Below are 19,369 nucleotides of genomic sequence, written 5' to 3'. Positions count from 1 at the left end.
AATTGACTCATCATCCATAGCCTTTTGGGGGAGTAAGTTCCAGATTCCTACTACCCTTTGTGTGAAGAAGTGCTTCCTGATTTCACTCCTAAATGGCCTAGCTCTAATTATGAGATTATGTCACTGGATTCCCCCAACAGAGGAAATATAGTATCTACCCTATAAAATCCCTTTATCATTTCAAATACCTTGTTTAGATCACCCTTCGACCTTCTAAACTCAAGGGAATACAAGCCAAGTTTATGCAACCTGGCCTCATAATTTAACCCTTTAAGCCCTGGTATCAATCTGGTGAATCTGCACTGTGCCCCTTCCAAGGCCAAGATATCTTTCCTGAGGTTTGATGCGCACAATTGAACACAGTACTCCGGATGGGGTCTGACCAAAGCTCTGTACAACTGAAGCATAACATCCTCCCCTTTGTATTCCAATCCTCTTGAAATAAAGGCCAACATTCCATTAGCCTTTTTGATTAACCTTTTGTATATGCCTACTGACATTTAGTGATCTGTGTACATGCACACCTTGGGTTAGAGAAAAGCCATGGTAATGGCCCCAGGTATCCAGTACCCAACATGTAATTGGCATTTTATGCCTTTGATTCCCCACATTGAAAGCTTTCAATCTCAGCTGTGTCATTATGGAATGGTACTGAACAGAAGCCAGATATGGAAGGAAAAGAATAACAGGGCCAATTAACGCAGCTCACTCTTATGCAGCTCCTAGCTATTCATTTTATAAAGGCATTAATGGATCTTTAGTCTGTCCTCGCAGTGAAAGATGGTAATTTTCATGGGGAATCTAGAAAGGAGAAGAGAAGAAAATATCACACACACACACACACACACACACACACGCGCGTATGGAAGTGGGGGAGGAGAAAGCAGAACAGACTATAGGTTAAGAATAATTAGCAAAAAGGGAATAAAGATTACATAGAATTACATAGAATGTACAGCACAGAAACAGGCCACTCAGCCCAATAGGTCCATGCCGGTGTTTATGCTCCACAAGAGCCTCGTCCCTCCTTACCTCATCTAACCCTATCAGCATATCCTTCTATTCCTTTCTCCCTCATGTGTTTATCCAGCTTCCCCTTAAACGCATCTATGCTAGTCACCTCAACTACTCCTTGTGGTAGCGAGTTCCACATTTTAACCATTCTCTGGGTGAAAAAGTTTCTCCTGAATTCCCTATTGGATTTAATCGTGACTATCTTATACTTATGGCTCCTAGTTCTGGTCTCCTCTGCAAGTGGAAACATCTTCTCCACATCTACCCTATCAAACTCTTTCATAATCTTAAAGGCCTCTATCAGGTCACCCCTCAGTCTTCTCTTTTCTAGAGAAAGGAGACCCAGCCTGCTCAATCTTTCCTGATAGGTATAACCTCTCAGGTCTGGTATCATCCTAGTAAGTCTTTTTTGCACCTTCTCCAATGCCTCTGTATCCTTTTTATAATATGCAGACCAGAACTGTGCACAGTACTCCAAGTGTGGTTTAACCAAGGTTCTACACAAGTTTAATGTAACAGATATTAAAGGATAATCTAAATTGTGGTTATATGAATGGAAGGAGTATTAGGAATAAAATGGGGGAGCTAGAAGTACTGTTACATAGGGAGTGACTGAAATCAGGTGGAAATCAAATGATGAGTGCAGAGTTAGCCTGCAGGGTTTTGTGTGTTTTAGGAAGGACCGGAAAGGTAAGGCAGGATATGGGATGACATTATTTGCTAGAAAGGGCCTAGTTATAATGAAGCTGGATGCTGGATGTGGCACTGAGTCTCTTTGGATAGAATTAAAGGATAGTAAAGGAAAAATATTAGTAATAGGAATATGTGACAGGCCACCAAATAATCAAAGTGAGATTGATGCAGTTTTGTGGGAGACGATGACAGATGAGATCCAAGTCTTCAGTAGTGATCACAGGGGACTTCAATCTTCCACATATTGACTGGAGTGTACAATGGGGACAGTCTGCATGCGAGTTGGAATTTATTGAAATTGTGAGGGACTCGTTTCTAAAAGAGTATGTTAAAGAACCCACAAAGGGCAATGCAATATTGGATTTTAGTTTTAATGAACAAGGAGGGAGCACTAACCAAAGTAGAACTAAGGGAACATTTATGATTTAGTGACCATAACGTTCTAACATTCAAGGTAAACATAAGGGTAGAAAATAAAAGGAAGCCAAATAAAAAGCCAAATTTTAAACAATTTTATCCAGAAAAAAAATGATTATTGGGAAATTCGGTGCCTGTTATGTAGTATAACAATCAGTTCTTACCTTTTCAAACATACTGTAAATTATTAACAGCTTAACAAAGTATGCTGTCACAATGGCATCTAATAAATTTAAATCTGTTGCCTTCCTCAGAGTTGAAGAAAGTTTCAAGACGCTATTCTGGTCAATCTTTGGTTTGTCTGAAGTATCTTCTGTTGTCCTCAAATATGACCACAAATTCATTGAGAACATTGGATATGTTTTATATGGAATATACAACGTCACTATGGTGGTGGTTTTGCTCAACATGCTGATTGCTATGATCAATAGCTCATATCAAGAAATTGAGGTAGGACATACTGAGTGCTTTAATAATCTTAGAATACTTTAGTTACTATAAAAATGTTGGCCTTGATTTTAACTCCCCCTCCCCTCCCCTCGCCTCGACGGGTGGGAGAGGGTCAGTGGGCGGGTTAAAATATCAGGATCAGGCAACCCGACCCGAACCCGATTCCATTCCCGCCCTTTTAAAGTGCAGAAATCAGGTCATGGACGAGGCTCCCACAAAAGGCAGGCGGGGGGCCTAATTAACATACTAAAGTCATGGCCTGATGACATATTCGGCACCGCGACTTAAATTTAATAGTAGCTGAGGGGGAGGCCTGACCTATGGGATTCCTTGCAGCTGATCCGAGATGGGAGCTGCCGGCTCCCCAAGGTAAGTGGCTCTTTCAGCACTCGTTGTGGGTGTGGAAGAACAGGAGTTCACCGCCCCCCTAGACCCCTCAAGGAAGCCTTCGGCCTCCCCGAGTCCTGATCTCCAGCCTCCAACAACTCCCCAGCCCTCCCGATCGCCGACCTCTTCCCCCGGCCCTCCCAATTGCCGCCTGTAGCTGATGCGCTCATCCCAGTGCTGGGGACTGTCCCCAAGTGTCCCTGGCTGCGGCCTCCTGCCGCTGGTGATCCCTTCCGCTCGTCGGCCAGGCTCTTCACTTCGGAACTGGAGGGGGTCATTTGGCCGGCTGGGCGGGAGGCAGCCCTTCAATCCGTTGATGAGGTCCTGCCGTTAAGATTGGCAGGGCCTCCATGTATCCAGCCTTGCTGGGTTCTTCGGCCGATTTCGGCCTCTCCCACACAACTCCCCGACTCCCTGTTAATATTGGGGCTGTTGTGTCCATCAACCTTGAGGCCAACAGATATTTTCTACTTTTTGCACAGTCAGCATCAGGTACTCCTGGGCCAGATTGCATGACAAATGCTATCTACTCTGACCAAACAATGTGCATTCACCTTCAACTTCAGAAGAGCACCTCCAAATGCATCAGTGCCATTTCTATCATTCCTCATGGGCTGTCTTTGTGAGATTGTCACTTCAGCGTCAAATTGCACTAAGTTGTAGGATTTTTTTTTTGCTGCACACTAAGAACTGAACCAAGTGATCCTGCCCAATGCATTTCCTTTATAACCATCTTGGAGATTAGAAATATGTGGGCTGGATTTGAACCAGTGAAAGGTATATCTGGGGTATAATGAAGGGTTATACATATCAACTTTTTATTTTTGAAGGCAGGGTATGAAAGAGGATTAAACGTACTGAGGTAGATTTTTTCCCCCGATCGGACTTCGGGCGACTGGCCGGCGGACTGTGCCGGCCGGCTGCCTGATAATCCTGGCAGGACAGCCAGTCCAATTTGAGGTCAGGTGTCATTAGGATAGTGGGCAACAGACGGAAATTGAGCGACCTGGGCAGCCCACTGCCTCTGGGCCGTCACAATATATCAGGTGGCCAGGCCGAAGGAAAATAGGTCCCTGGGGGTGGAGGGGCACCCCAACTCCTGGGGGGAAGCGGGGGGTGAGGGGGGAGCCAGAGTGGCAGCGGCTCATGCTGGTTTTGTGGAGCCTGGAGGAGCACCTCTGCTCCACAAAAATAAGAAAGTACTTGCCTTTGGGCTCCTCTTCAGCCGGGCCATGAGTTGATACTGGGCAGTGTGTGCACGACGCATGCTCCGCTCACTTCAGTCCTAAAATGGCAATCGATATCCTGGGATCCCAATTTAAATATATAAATTAGCTGTTCATCCTCTTCAGGCATCCGCCCAGACACCTATTCGAAGGATACCAACAAAATAGAGAGGGCCACAGTGACAGCGGGGCAGTAAGTTCTTCCCTGTCTCCGCCGGGCAGGAGGCCTCAAAGTTCACTCCATTATGTTATGTTTGGTCCTGATTATATCTTACATATTCCACATAAATACATGCATTGTTTAAACTTCATTCCTATCTGGTCCCCATTTATACCAGTAAATTGCCTAGGGCATTACCCATAATCAGTACAAGTTTCTTTTTACATGGGCAAGATAGTGACGGAGCTGGGAAAAAGATTTCAGAAACTTGGTTCAAAGAGCTACCCAGTGGCCGGAGCCTGCAACTAGATCGTGACAGTTGACATAGCAAAATTGAATTGAAAATGCTGACATACCAATTTACAATGATAAATGTTGGCAGAAAAGCCTGACCAAAAATCATGAGAGCAGGAGGTAAAGTTTGTGGACTAGAAATGTGCAACATATGCAAAATGTTTTATTTATTATAAATATATAAATGTATAAACTACTTTCATATACAGTCCCCATTGGCACGACATACCATACTACTACCCTCCTTCACATGTTTTGGGGTTGTGTAATTTCACCATTTGAGTTTCCAGTTTTTTCCGAACGGAGAAACTGAATTTTTACCCCTATTTTATTTTGTTAATAATAGATTGCCACAACATACATGATTCACCATTATAAATTTTTGTTCAACATAGTAGATTATGGTCTAGAAATTTGGGTGGTGCATAGGGGGAGCAGGGATTGATCCCTGTGCTTGAATGGTGAGGCCCGAGGCACCCTGATGTTGGACCTCGGGTCTCATTCCCATCAAGCTTCGGAGAATAGCAGTGCTCACCAGTGAAGCATGATAGATTGGGGCAATGCTGGCATTGCAGCGACCCTCAGGTTAGTGAGGAAGGGGGGCGACCATTAATAGGGGCGATCGGGTCGGGAGGTAGCGGTGGCCAGTGGGTGGGGGTGGGCGGGGTGGTGGTAGAGGTGACGATCAGGGGAAGAGTGAGCAGTGGCGATCGGGTCGGGAGGTAGCGGTGGCCAGTGGGTGGGGGTGGGCGGGGTGGTGGTAGAGGTGACGATCAGGGGAAGAGTGAGCAGTGGCGATCGGGTCGGGAGGTAGCGGTGGCCAGTGGGTGGGGGTGGGCGGGGTGGTGGTAGAGGTGACGATCAGGGGAAGAGTGAGCAGTGGCGATCGGGTCGGGAGGTAGCGGTGGCCAGTGGGTGGGGGTGGGCGGGGTGGTGGTAGAGGTGACGATCAGGGGAAGAGTGAGCAGTGGCGATCGGGTCGGGAGGTAGCGGTGGCCAGTGGGTGGGGGTGGGCGGGGTGGTGGTAGAGGTGACGATCAGGGGAAGAGTGAGCAGTGGCGATCGGGTCGGGAGGTAGCGGTGGCCAGTGGGTGGGGGTGGGCGGGGTGGTGGTAGAGGTGACGATCAGGGGAAGAGTGAGCAGTGGCGATCGGGTCGGGAGGTAGCGGTGGCCAGTGGGTGGGGGTGGGCAGGGTGGTGGTAGAGGTGACAATCAGGGGAAGAGTGAGCAGTGGCGATCGGGTCGGGAGGTAGCGGTGGCCAGTGGGTGGGGGTGGGCGGGGTGGTGGTAGAGGTGATGATCAGGGGAAGAGTGAGCAGTGGCGATCGGGTCGGGAGGTAGCGGTGGCCAGTGGGTGGGGGTGGGGAGGGTGGTAGAGGTGACGATCAGGGGAGGAGGGAGCAGTGGCGTTCGGCGGGGAGGGAGCGATGGTGATCCTGGTGGGGAGGGAGCGGTGGTGATCCTGGTGGGGAGGGAGCGGTGGCGATCCTGGGGGGGAGGGAGCAATGGTGATCGGGGGGGAGGGAGCGGTGGTGATCCTGGGGGGGAGGGAGCGATGGTGATCGGGGGGGAGGGAGCGATGGTGATCGGGGGGGAGGGAGCGATGGTGATCCTGGGGGGGAGGGAGCAATGGTGATCGGGGGGGAGGGAGCGGTGGCGATCCTGGGGGGGGAGGGAGCGGTGGCGATCCTGGGGGGGGAGGGAGCGGTGGCGATCCTGGGGGGGAGGGAGCGATGGTGATCGGCGGGGAGGGAGTGGTGGCGATCCTGGGGGGGGAGGGAGTGATGGTGATCGGGGGGGAGGGAGCGGTGGCGATCGGGGGGGAGGGAGCAATGGTGATCGGGGGGGAGGGAGCGGTGGCGATCCTGGGGGGGAGGGAGCGGTGGCGATCCTGGGGGGGAGGGAGCGGTGGCGATCCTGGGGGGGAGGGAGCGGTGGCCGATCGGGGGGGAGGGAGCGGTGGTGATCCTGGGGGGGAGGGAGCGATGGTGATCCTGGGGGGGAGGGAGCGATGGCCGATCGGGGGGGAGGGAGCGATGGTGATCCTGGGGGGGAGGGAGCGGTGGCGATCCTGGGGGGGAGGGAGCGATGGCCGATCGGGGGGGAGGGAGCGATGGCCGATCGGGGGGGAGGGAGCGATGGTGATCGGGGGGGAGGGAGCGGTGGCGATCGGGGGGGAGGGAGCAATGGTGATCGGGGGGGAGGGAGCGGTGGCGATCGGGGGGGGGGAGCGGTGACGATCGGGGGGGGGGGAGCGTTGACGATCCGGGGGGGGGGAGGGAGCGGTGACGATCCGGGGGGGGGGGAGCGGTGACGATCGGGGGGGGGGGAGCGTTGACGATCCGGGGGGGGAGGGAGCGGTGGCGATCGGGGAGGGAGGGAGCGGTGACGATCGGGGGGGGGGGAGCGTTGACGATCGTGGGGAGGGAGCAGTGACGATCGGGGGGAGGGAGCGGTGACGATCGGGGGGAGGGAGCGGTGACGATCCGGGGAGGGAGGGAGCGGTGGCGATCGGGGAGGGAGGGAGCGGTGACGATCGGGGGGGGGGGAGCGTTGACGATCGTGGGGAGGGAGCGGTGACGATCGGGGGGAGGGAGCGGTGACGATCGGGGGGAGGGAGCGGTGACGATCGGGGGGGGAGGGAGCGGTGACGACCCGGGGGGGGAGGGAGCGGTGACGATCGGGGGGAGGGAGCGGTGACGATCGGGGGGGAGGGAGCGGTGACGATCCGGGGGCAGGGAGCGGTGACGATCGGAGGGAGGGAGCGGTGACGATCGGGGGGGAGGGAGCGGTGACGATCGGGGGGAGGGAGCGGTGACGATCGGGGGGAGGGAGCGGTGACGATCGGAGGGAGGGAGCGGTGACGATCGGGGGGGAGGGAGCGGTGACGATCCGGGGGCAGGGAGCGGTGACGATCGGAGGGAGGGAGCGGTGACGATCGGGGAGGGAGGGAGCGGTGACGATCGGGGGGAGGGAGCGGTGACGTTCCGGGGTGGAGGGAGCGGTGACGATCGGGGGGAGGGAGCGGTGACGTTCCGGGGTGGAGGGAGCGGTGACGATCGGGGGGGGGGGGAGCGGTGACGTTCCGGGGTGGAGGGAGCGGTGACGATCGGGGGGAGGGAGCGGTGACGTTCCGGGGTGGAGGGAGCGGTGACGATCGGGGGGGGGGGGGAGCGGTGACGATCGGGGGGAGGGAGCGGTGACGTTCCGGGGTGGAGGGAGCGGTGACGATCGGGGGGGAGGGAGCGGTGACGATCGGGGGGAGGGAGCGGTGACGATCGGGGGGAGGGAGCGGTGACGATCCGGGGAGGGAGGGAGCGGTGGCGATCGGGGAGGGAGGGAGCGGTGACGATCGGGGGGGAGGGAGCGGTGACGATCGGGGGGGAGGGAGCGGTGACGATCGGGGGGGAGGGAGCGGTGACGATCCTGGGGGGGAGGGAGCGGTGACGATCGGGGGGAGGGAGCGGTGACGATCCTGGGGGGGAGGGAGCGGTGACGATCGGGGGGAGGGAGCGGTGACGATCGGGGGGAGGGAGCGGTGACGATCGGGGGGGGAGGGAGCGGTGACGATCGGGGGGGAGGGAGCGGTGACGATCCTGGGGGGGAGGGGGCGGTGACGATCGGGGGGGAGGGAGCGGTGACGATCGGGGAGGGAGGGAGCGGTGACGATCGGGGGGGGGGGGAGCGGTGGCGATCGGGGAGGGAGGGAGCGGTGACGATCCGGGGGGAGGGAGCGGTGACGATCCGGGGGGAGGGAGCGGTGACGATCCGGGGGGGAGGGAGCGGTGACGATCCGGGGGGGAGGGAGCGGTGACGATCCGGGGGGGAGGGAGCGGTGACGTTCCGGGGGGGAGGGAGCGGTGACGTTCCGGGGGGGAGGGAGCGGTGACGTTCCGGGGGGGAGGGAGCGGTGACGATCCGGGGGGGAGGGAGCGGTGACGATCGGGGGGAGGGAGCGGTGACGATCCGGGGAGGGAGGGAGCGGTGGCGATCGGGGAGGGAGGGAGCGGTGACGATCGGAGGGGAGGGAGCGGTGACGACCCGGGGAGGGAGGGAGCGGTGACGATCGGAGGGGAGGGAGCGGTGGCGATCCGGGGGGAGGGAGCGGTGACGATCGGGGAGGGAGGGAGCGGTGACGATCCGGGGGGAGGGAGCGGTGACGATCCGGGGGGGAGGGAGCGGTGACGATCCGGGGGGAGGGAGCGTTGACGATCGGGGGGGGAGGGAGCGGTGACGTTCCGGGGGGGAGGGAGCGGTGACGTTCCGGGGGGGAGGGAGCGGTGACGTTCCGGGGGGGAGGGAGCGGTGACGATCCGGGGAGGGAGGGAGCGTTGACGATCGGGGGGGAGGGAGCGTTGACGATCGGGGGGGAGGGAGCGGTGACGTTCCGGGGGGGAGGGAGCGGTGACGTTCCGGGGGGGAGGGAGCGGTGACGTTCCGGGGGGGAGGGAGCGGTGACGATCCGGGGAGGGAGGGAGCGGTGACGATCGGGGGGAGGGAGCGGTGACGATCGGGGAGGGAGGGAGCGGTGACGATCGGGGAGGGAGGGAGCGGTGACGATCGGGGGGGGGGAGCGGTGACGATCGGGGGGGAGGGAGCGGTGACGATCCGGGGGGGAGGGAGCGGTGACGACCCGGGGGGGGGGAGCGGTGACGATCGGAGGGAGGGAGCGGTGACGATCGGAGGGAGGGAGCGTTGACGATCCGGGGGGGGGGGAGCGGTGACGATCGGGGGGAGGGAGCGGTGACGATCGGGGAGGGAGGGAGCGGTGACGATCGGGGGGAGGGAGCGTTGACGATCCGGGGGGGGGGGAGCGGTGACGATCGGGGGGAGGGAGCGGTGACGATCGGGGGGGAGGGAGCGGTGACGATCGGAGGGGAGGGAGCGGTGACGATCGGGGGGGAGGCAGCGGTGACGATCGGGGGGAGGGAGCGGTGACGATCGGGTGGGAGGGAGCGGTGACGATCGGAGGGGAGGGAGCGGTGACGATCGGGGGGAGGGAGCGGTGACGATCGGGGGGGAGGGAGCGGTGACGATCGGGGGGGGAGGGAGCGGTGACGATCGGAGGGAGGGAGCGGTGACGATCGGGGGGGGAGGGAGCGGTGACGATCGGGGGGTGGGGGAGCGTTGACGATCCGGGGGGAGGGAGCGGTGACGATCCTGGGGGGAGGGAGCGGTGACGATCGGGGGGGAGGGAGCGGTGACGATCGGGGGGGGAGGGAGCGGTGACGATCCGGGGGGAGGGAGCGGTGACGATCCGGGGGGAGGGAGCGGTGGCGATCGGGGAGGGAGGGAGCGGTGACGATCCGGGGGGAGGGAGCGGTGACGATCGGGGGGGGAGGGAGCGGTGACGATCCGGGGGGAGGGAGCGGTGACGATCCGGGGGGAGGGAGCGGTGACGATCCGGGGGGAGGGAGCGGTGACGATCCGGGGGGAGGGAGCGGTGACGATCCGGGGGGGAGGGAGCGGTGACGATCCGGGGGGGAGGGAGCGGTGACGTTCCGGGGGGGAGGGAGCGGTGACGATCGGGGGGGGAGGGAGCGGTGACGTTCCGGGGGGGAGGGAGCGGTGACGATCCGGGGGGAGGGAGCGGTGACGATCCGGGGAGGGAGGGAGCGGTGGCGATCGGGGAGGGAGGGAGCGGTGACGATCCGGGGGGAGGGAGCGGTGACGATCGGGGAGGGAGGGAGCGGTGACGATCCTGGGGGGGAGGGAGCGGTGACGATCGGGGAGGGAGGGAGCGGTGACGATCGGGGAGGGAGGGAGCGGTGACGATCCGGGGGGAGGGAGCGGTGGCGATCGGGGAGGGAGGGAGCGGTGACGATCCGGGGGGGAGGGAGCGGTGACGATCCGGGGGGAGGGAGCGGTGGCGATCGGGGAGGGAGGGAGCGGTGACGATCGGGGGGGAGGGAGCGGTGACGATCCGGGGGGAGGGAGCGGTGGCGATCGGGGAGGGAGGGAGCGGTGACGATCCGGGGGGAGGGAGCGGTGACGATCCGGGGGGAGGGAGAGGTGGCGATCGGGGAGGGAGGGAGCGGTGACGATCCGGGGGGAGGGAGCGGTGGCGATCGGGGAGGGAGGGAGCGGTGACGATCCGGGGGGAGGGAGCGGTGACGATCCGGGGGGGAGGGAGCGGTGACGATCCGGGGGGGAGGGAGCGGTGACGATCCGGGGGGAGGGAGCGGTGACGATCCGGGGGGGAGGGAGCGGTGACGATCCGGGGGGGAGGGAGCGGTGACGTTCCGGGGGGGAGGGAGCGGTGACGATCGGGGGGGGAGGGAGCGGTGACGTTCCGGGGGGGAGGGAGCGGTGACGATCCGGGGGGAGGGAGCGGTGACGATCCGGGGAGGGAGGGAGCGGTGGCGATCGGGGAGGGAGGGAGCGGTGACGATCCGGGGGGAGGGAGCGGTGACGATCGGGGAGGGAGGGAGCGGTGACGATCCTGGGGGGGAGGGAGCGGTGACTATCGGGGAGGGAGGGAGCGGTGACGATCGGGGAGGGAGGGAGCGGTGACGATCCGGGGGGAGGGAGCGGTGGCGATCGGGGAGGGAGGGAGCGGTGACGATCCGGGGGGAGGGAGCGGTGACGATCCGGGGGGAGGGAGCGGTGGCGATCGGGGAGGGAGGGAGCGGTGACGATCCGGGGGGAGGGAGCGGTGACGATCCGGGGGGAGGGAGCGGTGGCGATCGGGGAGGGAGGGAGCGGTGACGATCCGGGGGGAGGGAGCGGTGACGATCCGGGGGGAGGGAGAGGTGGCGATCGGGGAGGGAGGGAGCGGTGACGATCCGGGGGGAGGGAGCGGTGGCGATCGGGGAGGGAGGGAGCGGTGACGATCCGGGGGGAGGGAGCGGTGACGATCCGGGGGGGAGGGAGCGGTGACGATCCGGGGGGGAGGGAGCGGTGACGTTCCGGGGGGGAGGGAGCGGTGACGATCGGGGGGGGAGGGAGCGGTGACGTTCCGGGGGGGAGGGAGCGGTGACGATCCGGGGGGAGGGAGCGGTGACGATCCGGGGAGGGAGGGAGCGGTGGCGATCGGGGAGGGAGGGAGCGGTGGCGATCGGGGAGGGAGGGAGCGGTGACGATCCGGGGGGGAGGGAGCGGTGACGATCCTGGGGGGGAGGGAGCGGTGACGATCGGGGAGGGAGGGAGCGGTGACGATCGGGGAGGGAGGGAGCGGTGACGATCCGGGGGGAGGGAGCGGTGGCGATCGGGGAGGGAGGGAGCGGTGACGATCCGGGGGGAGGGAGCGGTGACGATCCGGGGGGAGGGAGCGGTGGCGATCGGGGAGGGAGGGAGCGGTGACGATCCGGGGGGAGGGAGCGGTGACGATCCGGGGGGGAGGGAGAGGTGGCGATCGGGGAGGGAGGGAGCGGTGACGATCCGGGGGGAGGGAGCGGTGACGTTCCGGGGGGGAGGGAGCGGTGACGTTCCGGGGGGGAGGGAGCGGTGACGATCGGGGAGGGAGGGAGCGGTGACGATCGGGGGGGAGGGAGCGGTGACGTTCCGGGGGGGAGGGAGCGGTGACGATCGGGGGGGAGGGAGCGGTGACGTTCCGGGGGGGAGGGAGCGGTGACGATCCGGGGAGGGAGGGAGCGGTGACGATCGGGGAGGGAGGGAGCGGTGACGATCGGGGAGGGAGGGAGCGGTGACGATCCGGGGCGGGGAGGGAGCGGTGACGATCGGGGGGGGAGGGAGGGAGCGGTGACGATCGGTGGGGGGAGGGAGCGGTGACGATCGGGGGGGAGGGGGCGGTGACGATCGTGGGGGGGAGGGGGCGGTGACGATCGGGGGGGAGGGGGCGGTGACGATCGGGTGGGGAGGGAGCGGTGACGATCGGGGGGGGGAGGGAGCGGTGACGATCGGTGGGGGGAGGGAGCGGTGACGATCGGTGGGGGGAGGGAGCGGTGACGATCGGGGGGGAGGGGGCGGTGACGATCGTGGGGGGGAGGGGGCGGTGACGATCGGGGGGGAGGGGGCGGTGACGATCGGGTGGGGAGGGGGCGGTGACGATCGGGTGGGGAGGGGGCGGTGACGATCGGGTGGGGAGGGGGCGGTGACGATCGGGTGGGGAGGGGGCGGTGACGATCGGGTGGGGAGGGGGCGGTGACGATCGGGTGGGGAGGGGGCGGTGACGATCGGGTGGGGAGGGGGCGGTGACGATCGGGTGGGGAGGGGGCGGTGACGATCGGGTGGGGAGGGGGCGGTGACGATCGGGTGGGGAGGGGGGCGGTGACGATCAGGGGGGGAGGGGGCGGTGACGATCGCGGGGGAGTGTGCGGTGATGATGGGGGGAGGTTTTGGGGTGGGAGTGGTGATGATCGGGGGGAGGAAGAGGCGCGGTTGTGGGGAGGGGGCGGTGGTGAACGGGTCGGGGGAGGGAGTGGTGATAATCGAGGGTGTGGGAGGGATTGGTGCCGATTGGTTGGGGGGGTGCCGGGGTTGCAGCTGCCTCTCTTCTTTTAATGTAGAATCGAGAGTAGGACTCCTGCTCCTTCCAGCTCCACCTTAAGGTATGTCTATTTTTAAAACTTGTTGGTTGGGGACTAACAGTCAGTTACTTTAAAGACCGCCTGTTAGGCCACATGTAGGCCTGGTTTTTCTGAATGCTACAATTACCACTACACATTCTCGCAAACAAATCCTTCCATGATATACAGTATACCCACTTCTACAATTACCACTACACCACTGCACTTACCTTCCTCTCCCCTTGTTTTTGTAAATTGCATTCAGACCTCTCATAGGTCCCTACAATATGCATCAGAAACATGGAAACATAGAAAACAGGAGGTGGAGTAGGTCATTCGGCCCTTCGAGCCTGCTCCGCCATTCAATATGATCATGGCTGATCCTCTATCTCAATACCATATTCCCACTCTCTCCCCATACCCTTTGATGCCTTTTGTGTCTAGAAATCTATCTAGTTCCTTCTTAAATATATTCAGTGACTTGGCCTCCACTGCCTTCTGTGGTAGAGAATTCCACAGGTTCACCACCCTCTGAGTGAAGAAATTTCTTCTCATCTCAGTCCTAAATGTCCTACCCGTATCCTGAGACTGTGACCCCTCGTTCTGGACCGCCCCAGCCAGGGGAAACATCCTCCCTGCATCCAGTCTCTCTCGCCCTGTCAAAATTTTATACGTTTCAATGAGATCCCCTCTCATTCTTCTAAACTCTAGTGAATACAGGCCTAGTCGACCTAATCTCTCCTCATATGACAGTCCTGCCATCCCAAGAAACAGTCTGGTGAACCTTCGCTGCACTCCCTCCATGGCAAGTATATCCTTTCTGCTTATGTTATGTATATCAGCTCCTGAAGAAATTTCTGATTCCAGTCCCACGCCAATGTTAATTTTTAACTATCCATTAAAAGGTTCATGTCTATGCTGGCTCCAGTTTCATTTGCTGCCCTCTGGGTTAGCACTTGCCCACCATTCTGCGTGTGCCAAAAAGCCCGACTGAAATTGTTATTGGCATTTTTGGTTATTACTGTCAATCAGAGCATGTCTTTTATTGATCTTTTTCCTTAGGATGATGCAGATGTGGAATGGAAATTTGCTCGTTCAAAGCTTTGGCTGTTTTACTTTGACCACGGGAAAACCTTACCCCCTCCGTTCAGTCTTTTGCCTACTCCAAAATCATGCATCAGTTTAATAGTAAGAATCAAAAACTGTATTCTTGGTCTGTTCAAATGCAGAAGGAAAAGGTTGAAGAAAGATGTAGAAATTGGAATGATGAATTCAAAGTCCAGGGTACGTATTTAAAGGATTTACAAGGTATTTCAATGTTAAAGCAGACAAACATATTGTTTTAAAAAAGAAAGATTTGCATTTATATAGTGCCTTTCACAACCTCAGGACGACCCAAAGCGCTTTACAGCCAATAAAGTTCTTTTGAAGTGTAGTCTCTGTTGTAATGCAGGAAACATGGTAGCCAATTTGTGCATAGCAAGGTCCTACCAACAGCAATGAGATAATGACCAGATCATCTGTCTTCTAGTTGAGGGATAAATATTGGCTAGGGCATCAAAGAGAACTCCCCTGTTCTTCTTTGAAATAGTGCCATGGAATCATTTATGTCCACCTGAGAGGACAGACAGAGCCTCATCGTAACATCTCATCAGAAAGACAGCATCTCTGACAGTGCAGCACTCCCTCAGTACTGCACAAGAACATCAGCCTGGATTATGTGGTCATAGTTCCTGGAGTAGGGGCTTGAACCGACAACCTTCTGACTCAGAGGCAAGAATGCTACCACTGAGCCACAGCTGACACCAAAGCAGTACTATTTCACAAAGTCTATTGTAAAGACATTTACAGTAACTTTACACAGCAGAAATATATGGCAACGAACATGGATAATTTAGGAACAACACTTGCATTAACCTTAAAGAGCAGAGACCTGCAGCAACCAATATACATAACATAAGAACAATCACATTTTTTTGAAAATATTACTTAACTTCAGTCTAAAAGAGTTTGCAGAGTTTTTTTATCTCCTCAGCACAGATCCTCTGTAATGCAGAGGGAATTGACTTTGTTGAGGTATACCTGCTGCCTGCGATAGTTGATGGTGCAAATTGTGTGCCTCCAAAACTCTCCTGTCTGCACTCTCCTCGGCCATTAAAAGAAACCAGACAATAGTTGCTGCACCCAATGATTTGGGCAAAAAACTCTGCTATAGTGTACACTTCTGTGATTACGATGGTAATATAGTACTTCAAAATCTTCCTATTCATTAAGTTGCATAGTGCCAGGCATAACTAACATTAAATATTCACTTTTTCAATGAGTCTCCACTTATTCGTAAGAAAGCCTTAGCAAACACAAAACTGTTTTGTAAGGTTTGTTAATCCTTGACTAGTTTGTTAGTACTTTCTCTTCACTTTTTTATGAACATCTACTTTTTCAATAAATTTATAGAATGGAGGAATTTTGGCTCATTAGGTCCTGAACCTGCGTGATGTGCCAATCACCCTTGTGCTAAAATTTGTGTGTGATGCTGGTTCAAAATTATTTCAATTGCAACTATTTTAGCCAGCAGAGAGAACAGACATTTGTCTCATTGGTCAGAACTGGATCTGAATAGTTGCAAAAATTCCTAGAGGTGAAATAATTCACCCCATTCTCCAGTGAATTGATTGTTTGGATTACTAATATGTTTTTCCACAATCGCTGGTTCGGCCTCAGCTAGAGTGTTGTAACCAATTCTGGGCACCATATTTTAGTAAGGCTATCATGGCCTTGGAGAGGGTGCAGAGGAGATTTACTATAATGGTACCAGGGATGAGGAGCTTCAGTTATGTGGAGAGGCTGGAGAAGCTGGGATTGTTCTCCTTAGAGCAGAGAAGGTTATGGGGAGATTGAATAGACGTGTTCAAAATTATGAAAAGTTTTGACTGTTTCCACTGGCAAGAGGGTCAATAACCAGAGGGCACAGATTTAAGATAATTGGCAAAAGAATCAGGGGGAGATGAGGAGAACTTTTCTTAGGCAGCGAATTGTTATGATCTGGATTGCACTGCCTGAAAGGGTGGTAGAAGTTGATTCAGTACTTTCAAAAGGGAACTGACTATATACAGGAAAAGGAAAAACTTGCAAGGCTATGGGAAAGAGTGGGGGAGTAGGATTAATTGGATAGTTCTTTCAAAAAGCCGGCACAGACATGTTGGGCTGAATGGCCTCCTTCTGTGCTATAAGATTCTATGATTTTAAAGGTTTGTGTTCTGTTTTTCCCAGCTGAATCTTTTTGCTCAGTCTAATCTAAGGATTTCAGAAACCCAAAGTTTCAACAGTATTATAAACCAACCAACGAGATACCAGGTACATGCTAATTATGAATATTTTCTGTGCAGTAATTTTTGATTGTCAAATCTGTTGAGTGGATGTCAAATATTATTATGAAATGACAGGAGGATTGAACTAGTTTATTTGAAATTTTAAAAACTATGTTTTGTTGTCTTTACTTTGTCACCTTTGGGGAAGATTTCCAATGTTCACCATTTGTAGCGATACTGCAAACACGTGTATAAAGAGTCTGTTTACGATTTTAGTACAAATATTGAACAGAGGAACTCTCTCTCCCATTCCTGCAAAGTGTCCTTGACTAGAAACCCATAGTAAGCAAGTTTTTAAGCAGAAAAGAATGTTTGGTTAAGTTGGGTAAATCCCACTAGACAACAGGGATTGGTGAGATATCATCATCAGAAAGCTGCAAACAGCAACAACCCCTCAAAAATGGATCAAAGTAACACATCACCTCATCAGACTGCATACCTACTTCTCCAGTAGATTACCAACAACTGGACAGACAAAGTAAAATACAGTCATCAGCCCCTCCTTCCTCTCTAATAGACTACAAGGGATCAAAGGGACACATAAACACCACTAGGCTGCACAGAATAATCCCTGCTCTACTAGGCTACCAGGGATCATACAGCCACAGTTGCACCCTACTTTCAAATAGTGCTAATCATTTTTACCCACCCTGTTCCCATATCTTTTAAACTCCTTGTCTTTCATCCACCTATCTAATCTAATCTTGAATGTTGACATAGTTTCTGCCTCAACCACTAACCCTGGAAGCGAATTCCACAGTCTCACAACTCTCTGTGTGAAGAAGTTTCTCTTGCCCTCAGTTATTAAATCTAGTGATTAAATAGATGTATTGCCCTCTTTCAATTAGACTGCCAGGGATCAAATGGTCAAGTATTCACCACAAGGCTAGATACTATCCCAGGTCTGATCAGGAATTTGATTTATGTTGAAGGTTATATATAACAAGGCATCTCCCTCTATCCTCTATAGATGATCACTAATTAAGAAAGGAATGGGGGAAGTCACATGGGGCAGCAGGATTTCTGATCTTTTTTGATCTGTTTTACCTCATGATTCATTTTTATTCAAACCTTTCCTCAAGGAAAGAAAAATTACCAGAAAGGAAATGAAAGGACTGGGGAACAGAGTATATAAAGCTGAAGTACTTTGTGTTGTTAATAAAGATGCTACCAGAAAAAAACAGTGATTAATCCACTGAGGGCACAGTCTTTGACATACAGAGAGCAATACAAAAAATGCAACAATGATCAAAATAAAACAATGAAAGATATCAGGGAAAAGCTTGATGCAATATGGTGAACTCCTGCAGGGTTTAATGAGCAGCTGAACAGTGTTCATTAGGACTGCAGCCGTGTGAAACATCGGCCACAATGGGTGGGAGAACATAAGTAAGAACATAAAAAATAGGAGCAGGAGTAGGCCACATGGCCCCTCGAGCCTGCTCTGCCATTCAATCAGGTCATGGCTGATCTTCGACCTTAACTTCCACTTTCCTGCCCGATCCCCATATCCCTTGATTCCCCTAGAGTCCAAAAATCTATCTATCTCAGCCTTGAATATATTCAATGACTCAGCATCCACAGCCCTCTGGGGTAGAGAATTCCAAAGATTCACAACCCTCTGAGTGAAGAAATTCCTCCTCATCTCAGTCTTAAATGGCTGACACCTTGTCCTGCAACTATGCCCCCTAGTTCTAGACTCTCCAGCCATGGGAAACAATCTCTCAGCATCTACTCTGTCAAGCTCACTCATAATCTTATATGTTTCAATGAGGTCACCTCTCATTCTTCTAAACTCCAGAGAGTAAAGGCCCATTCTACTCAACTTCCCTTCATAGGACGACCCTCTCATCCCAGGAATTAACCTAGTGAATCTTGGTTGCACCACCTCTAAGGCAAGTATATCCTTCCTTAGATAAGGAGACCAAAACTACATGCAGTACTCCAGGTGAGGTTTCACCAAAGCCCTGTAAAATTGTAGTTCCTTACTCTTGTACTCCAACCCCCTTGCAATAAAGGCCAACATGCCATTTGCTTTCCTAACTGCTTGCTGTACCTGCATGCTAACTTTTTGTGTTTCTTGTACAAGGACACCCAAGTCTCTCTGAATACCAACATTTAATAGTTTCTCACCATTTAAAAAAAATTCTGTTTTTCTATTCCTCACGTGATATTCCATCTGCCATCTTCTTGCCCACTCACTTAATCTGTCTATATCCCTTTGTAGACTCTTTGTGTCCTCCACACGGCTTACTTTCCCACCTAGCTTTGTATCATCAGCAAACTTGGATACATTATACTCGGTCCCTTCATCTAAGTCATTAATATAGATTGTAAATAGCTGAGGCCCAAGCACGATCCTTGCGGTACCTCCGTAGTTACAGCCTGCCAACCTGAAAATGACTTGTTTATCCCTACTCTTTGTTTTCTGTCTGTTAACCAATCCTCTATCCAGGCTAATATGTTACTCCCAACCCCATGAGCCCTTATCTTTCGTAACAGCCTTTTATGTGGCACCTTATCGAATGCCTTTTGAAAATCCAAATATACGACATCCACTGGTTCCCCTTTATCTACCCTGCTAGTTACATCCTCAAAAAACTCTAATAAATTTGTCAAACACGATTTCCCTTTCATAAAACCATGTTGATTCTGCCTAATCATATTATGATTTTCTAAGTGCCCTGTTACCACTTCCTTAATAATGGATTCCAGTATTTTCCCGACAACTGATGTCAGGCTAACTGGCCTGTTTTCTCTCTCCTTCCTTTCTTGAATAGCAGGGTCACATTTGTTACCTTCCAATCCACTGGAACCATTCTAGAATCTAGGGAATTTTGGAAGATCTTAACCAATGCATCCACTATCTCTGCAGCCACCTCTTTTAGAAC

At 55.0% G+C, this 19,369-nt stretch overlaps 1 protein-coding gene across 6 annotated transcripts in view; it reads left to right on the top strand.

Annotated features, from left to right (window-relative positions):
- LOC137327420 (short transient receptor potential channel 3) overlaps window positions 1-19,369 on the top strand; it is a 130,892-nt gene that overhangs the window by 72,347 nt on the left and 39,176 nt on the right. For 5 of the 6 annotated variants that reach the window (XM_067993229.1, XM_067993222.1, XM_067993212.1 and 2 more), the window contains 3 exons: window positions 2,379-2,574; window positions 14,173-14,394; window positions 16,381-16,464. In XM_067993229.1, coding sequence (XP_067849330.1) covers window positions 2,379-2,574; window positions 14,173-14,394; window positions 16,381-16,464 — 502 coding nt within the window. The remainder of the gene's footprint in view (window positions 1-2,378; window positions 2,575-14,172; window positions 14,395-16,380; window positions 16,465-19,369) is intronic. The other variant, XM_067993203.1, reaches the window with a different exon arrangement.

This window comes from Heptranchias perlo, chromosome 1, assembly GCF_035084215.1.
Source record: "Heptranchias perlo isolate sHepPer1 chromosome 1, sHepPer1.hap1, whole genome shotgun sequence".
NCBI classification, from domain to species: domain Eukaryota; kingdom Metazoa; phylum Chordata; class Chondrichthyes; order Hexanchiformes; family Hexanchidae; genus Heptranchias; species Heptranchias perlo.
The sequence above is the reverse complement of the archived record's forward strand: the minus strand, read 5'-3'. Positions and strand labels throughout refer to the sequence as shown.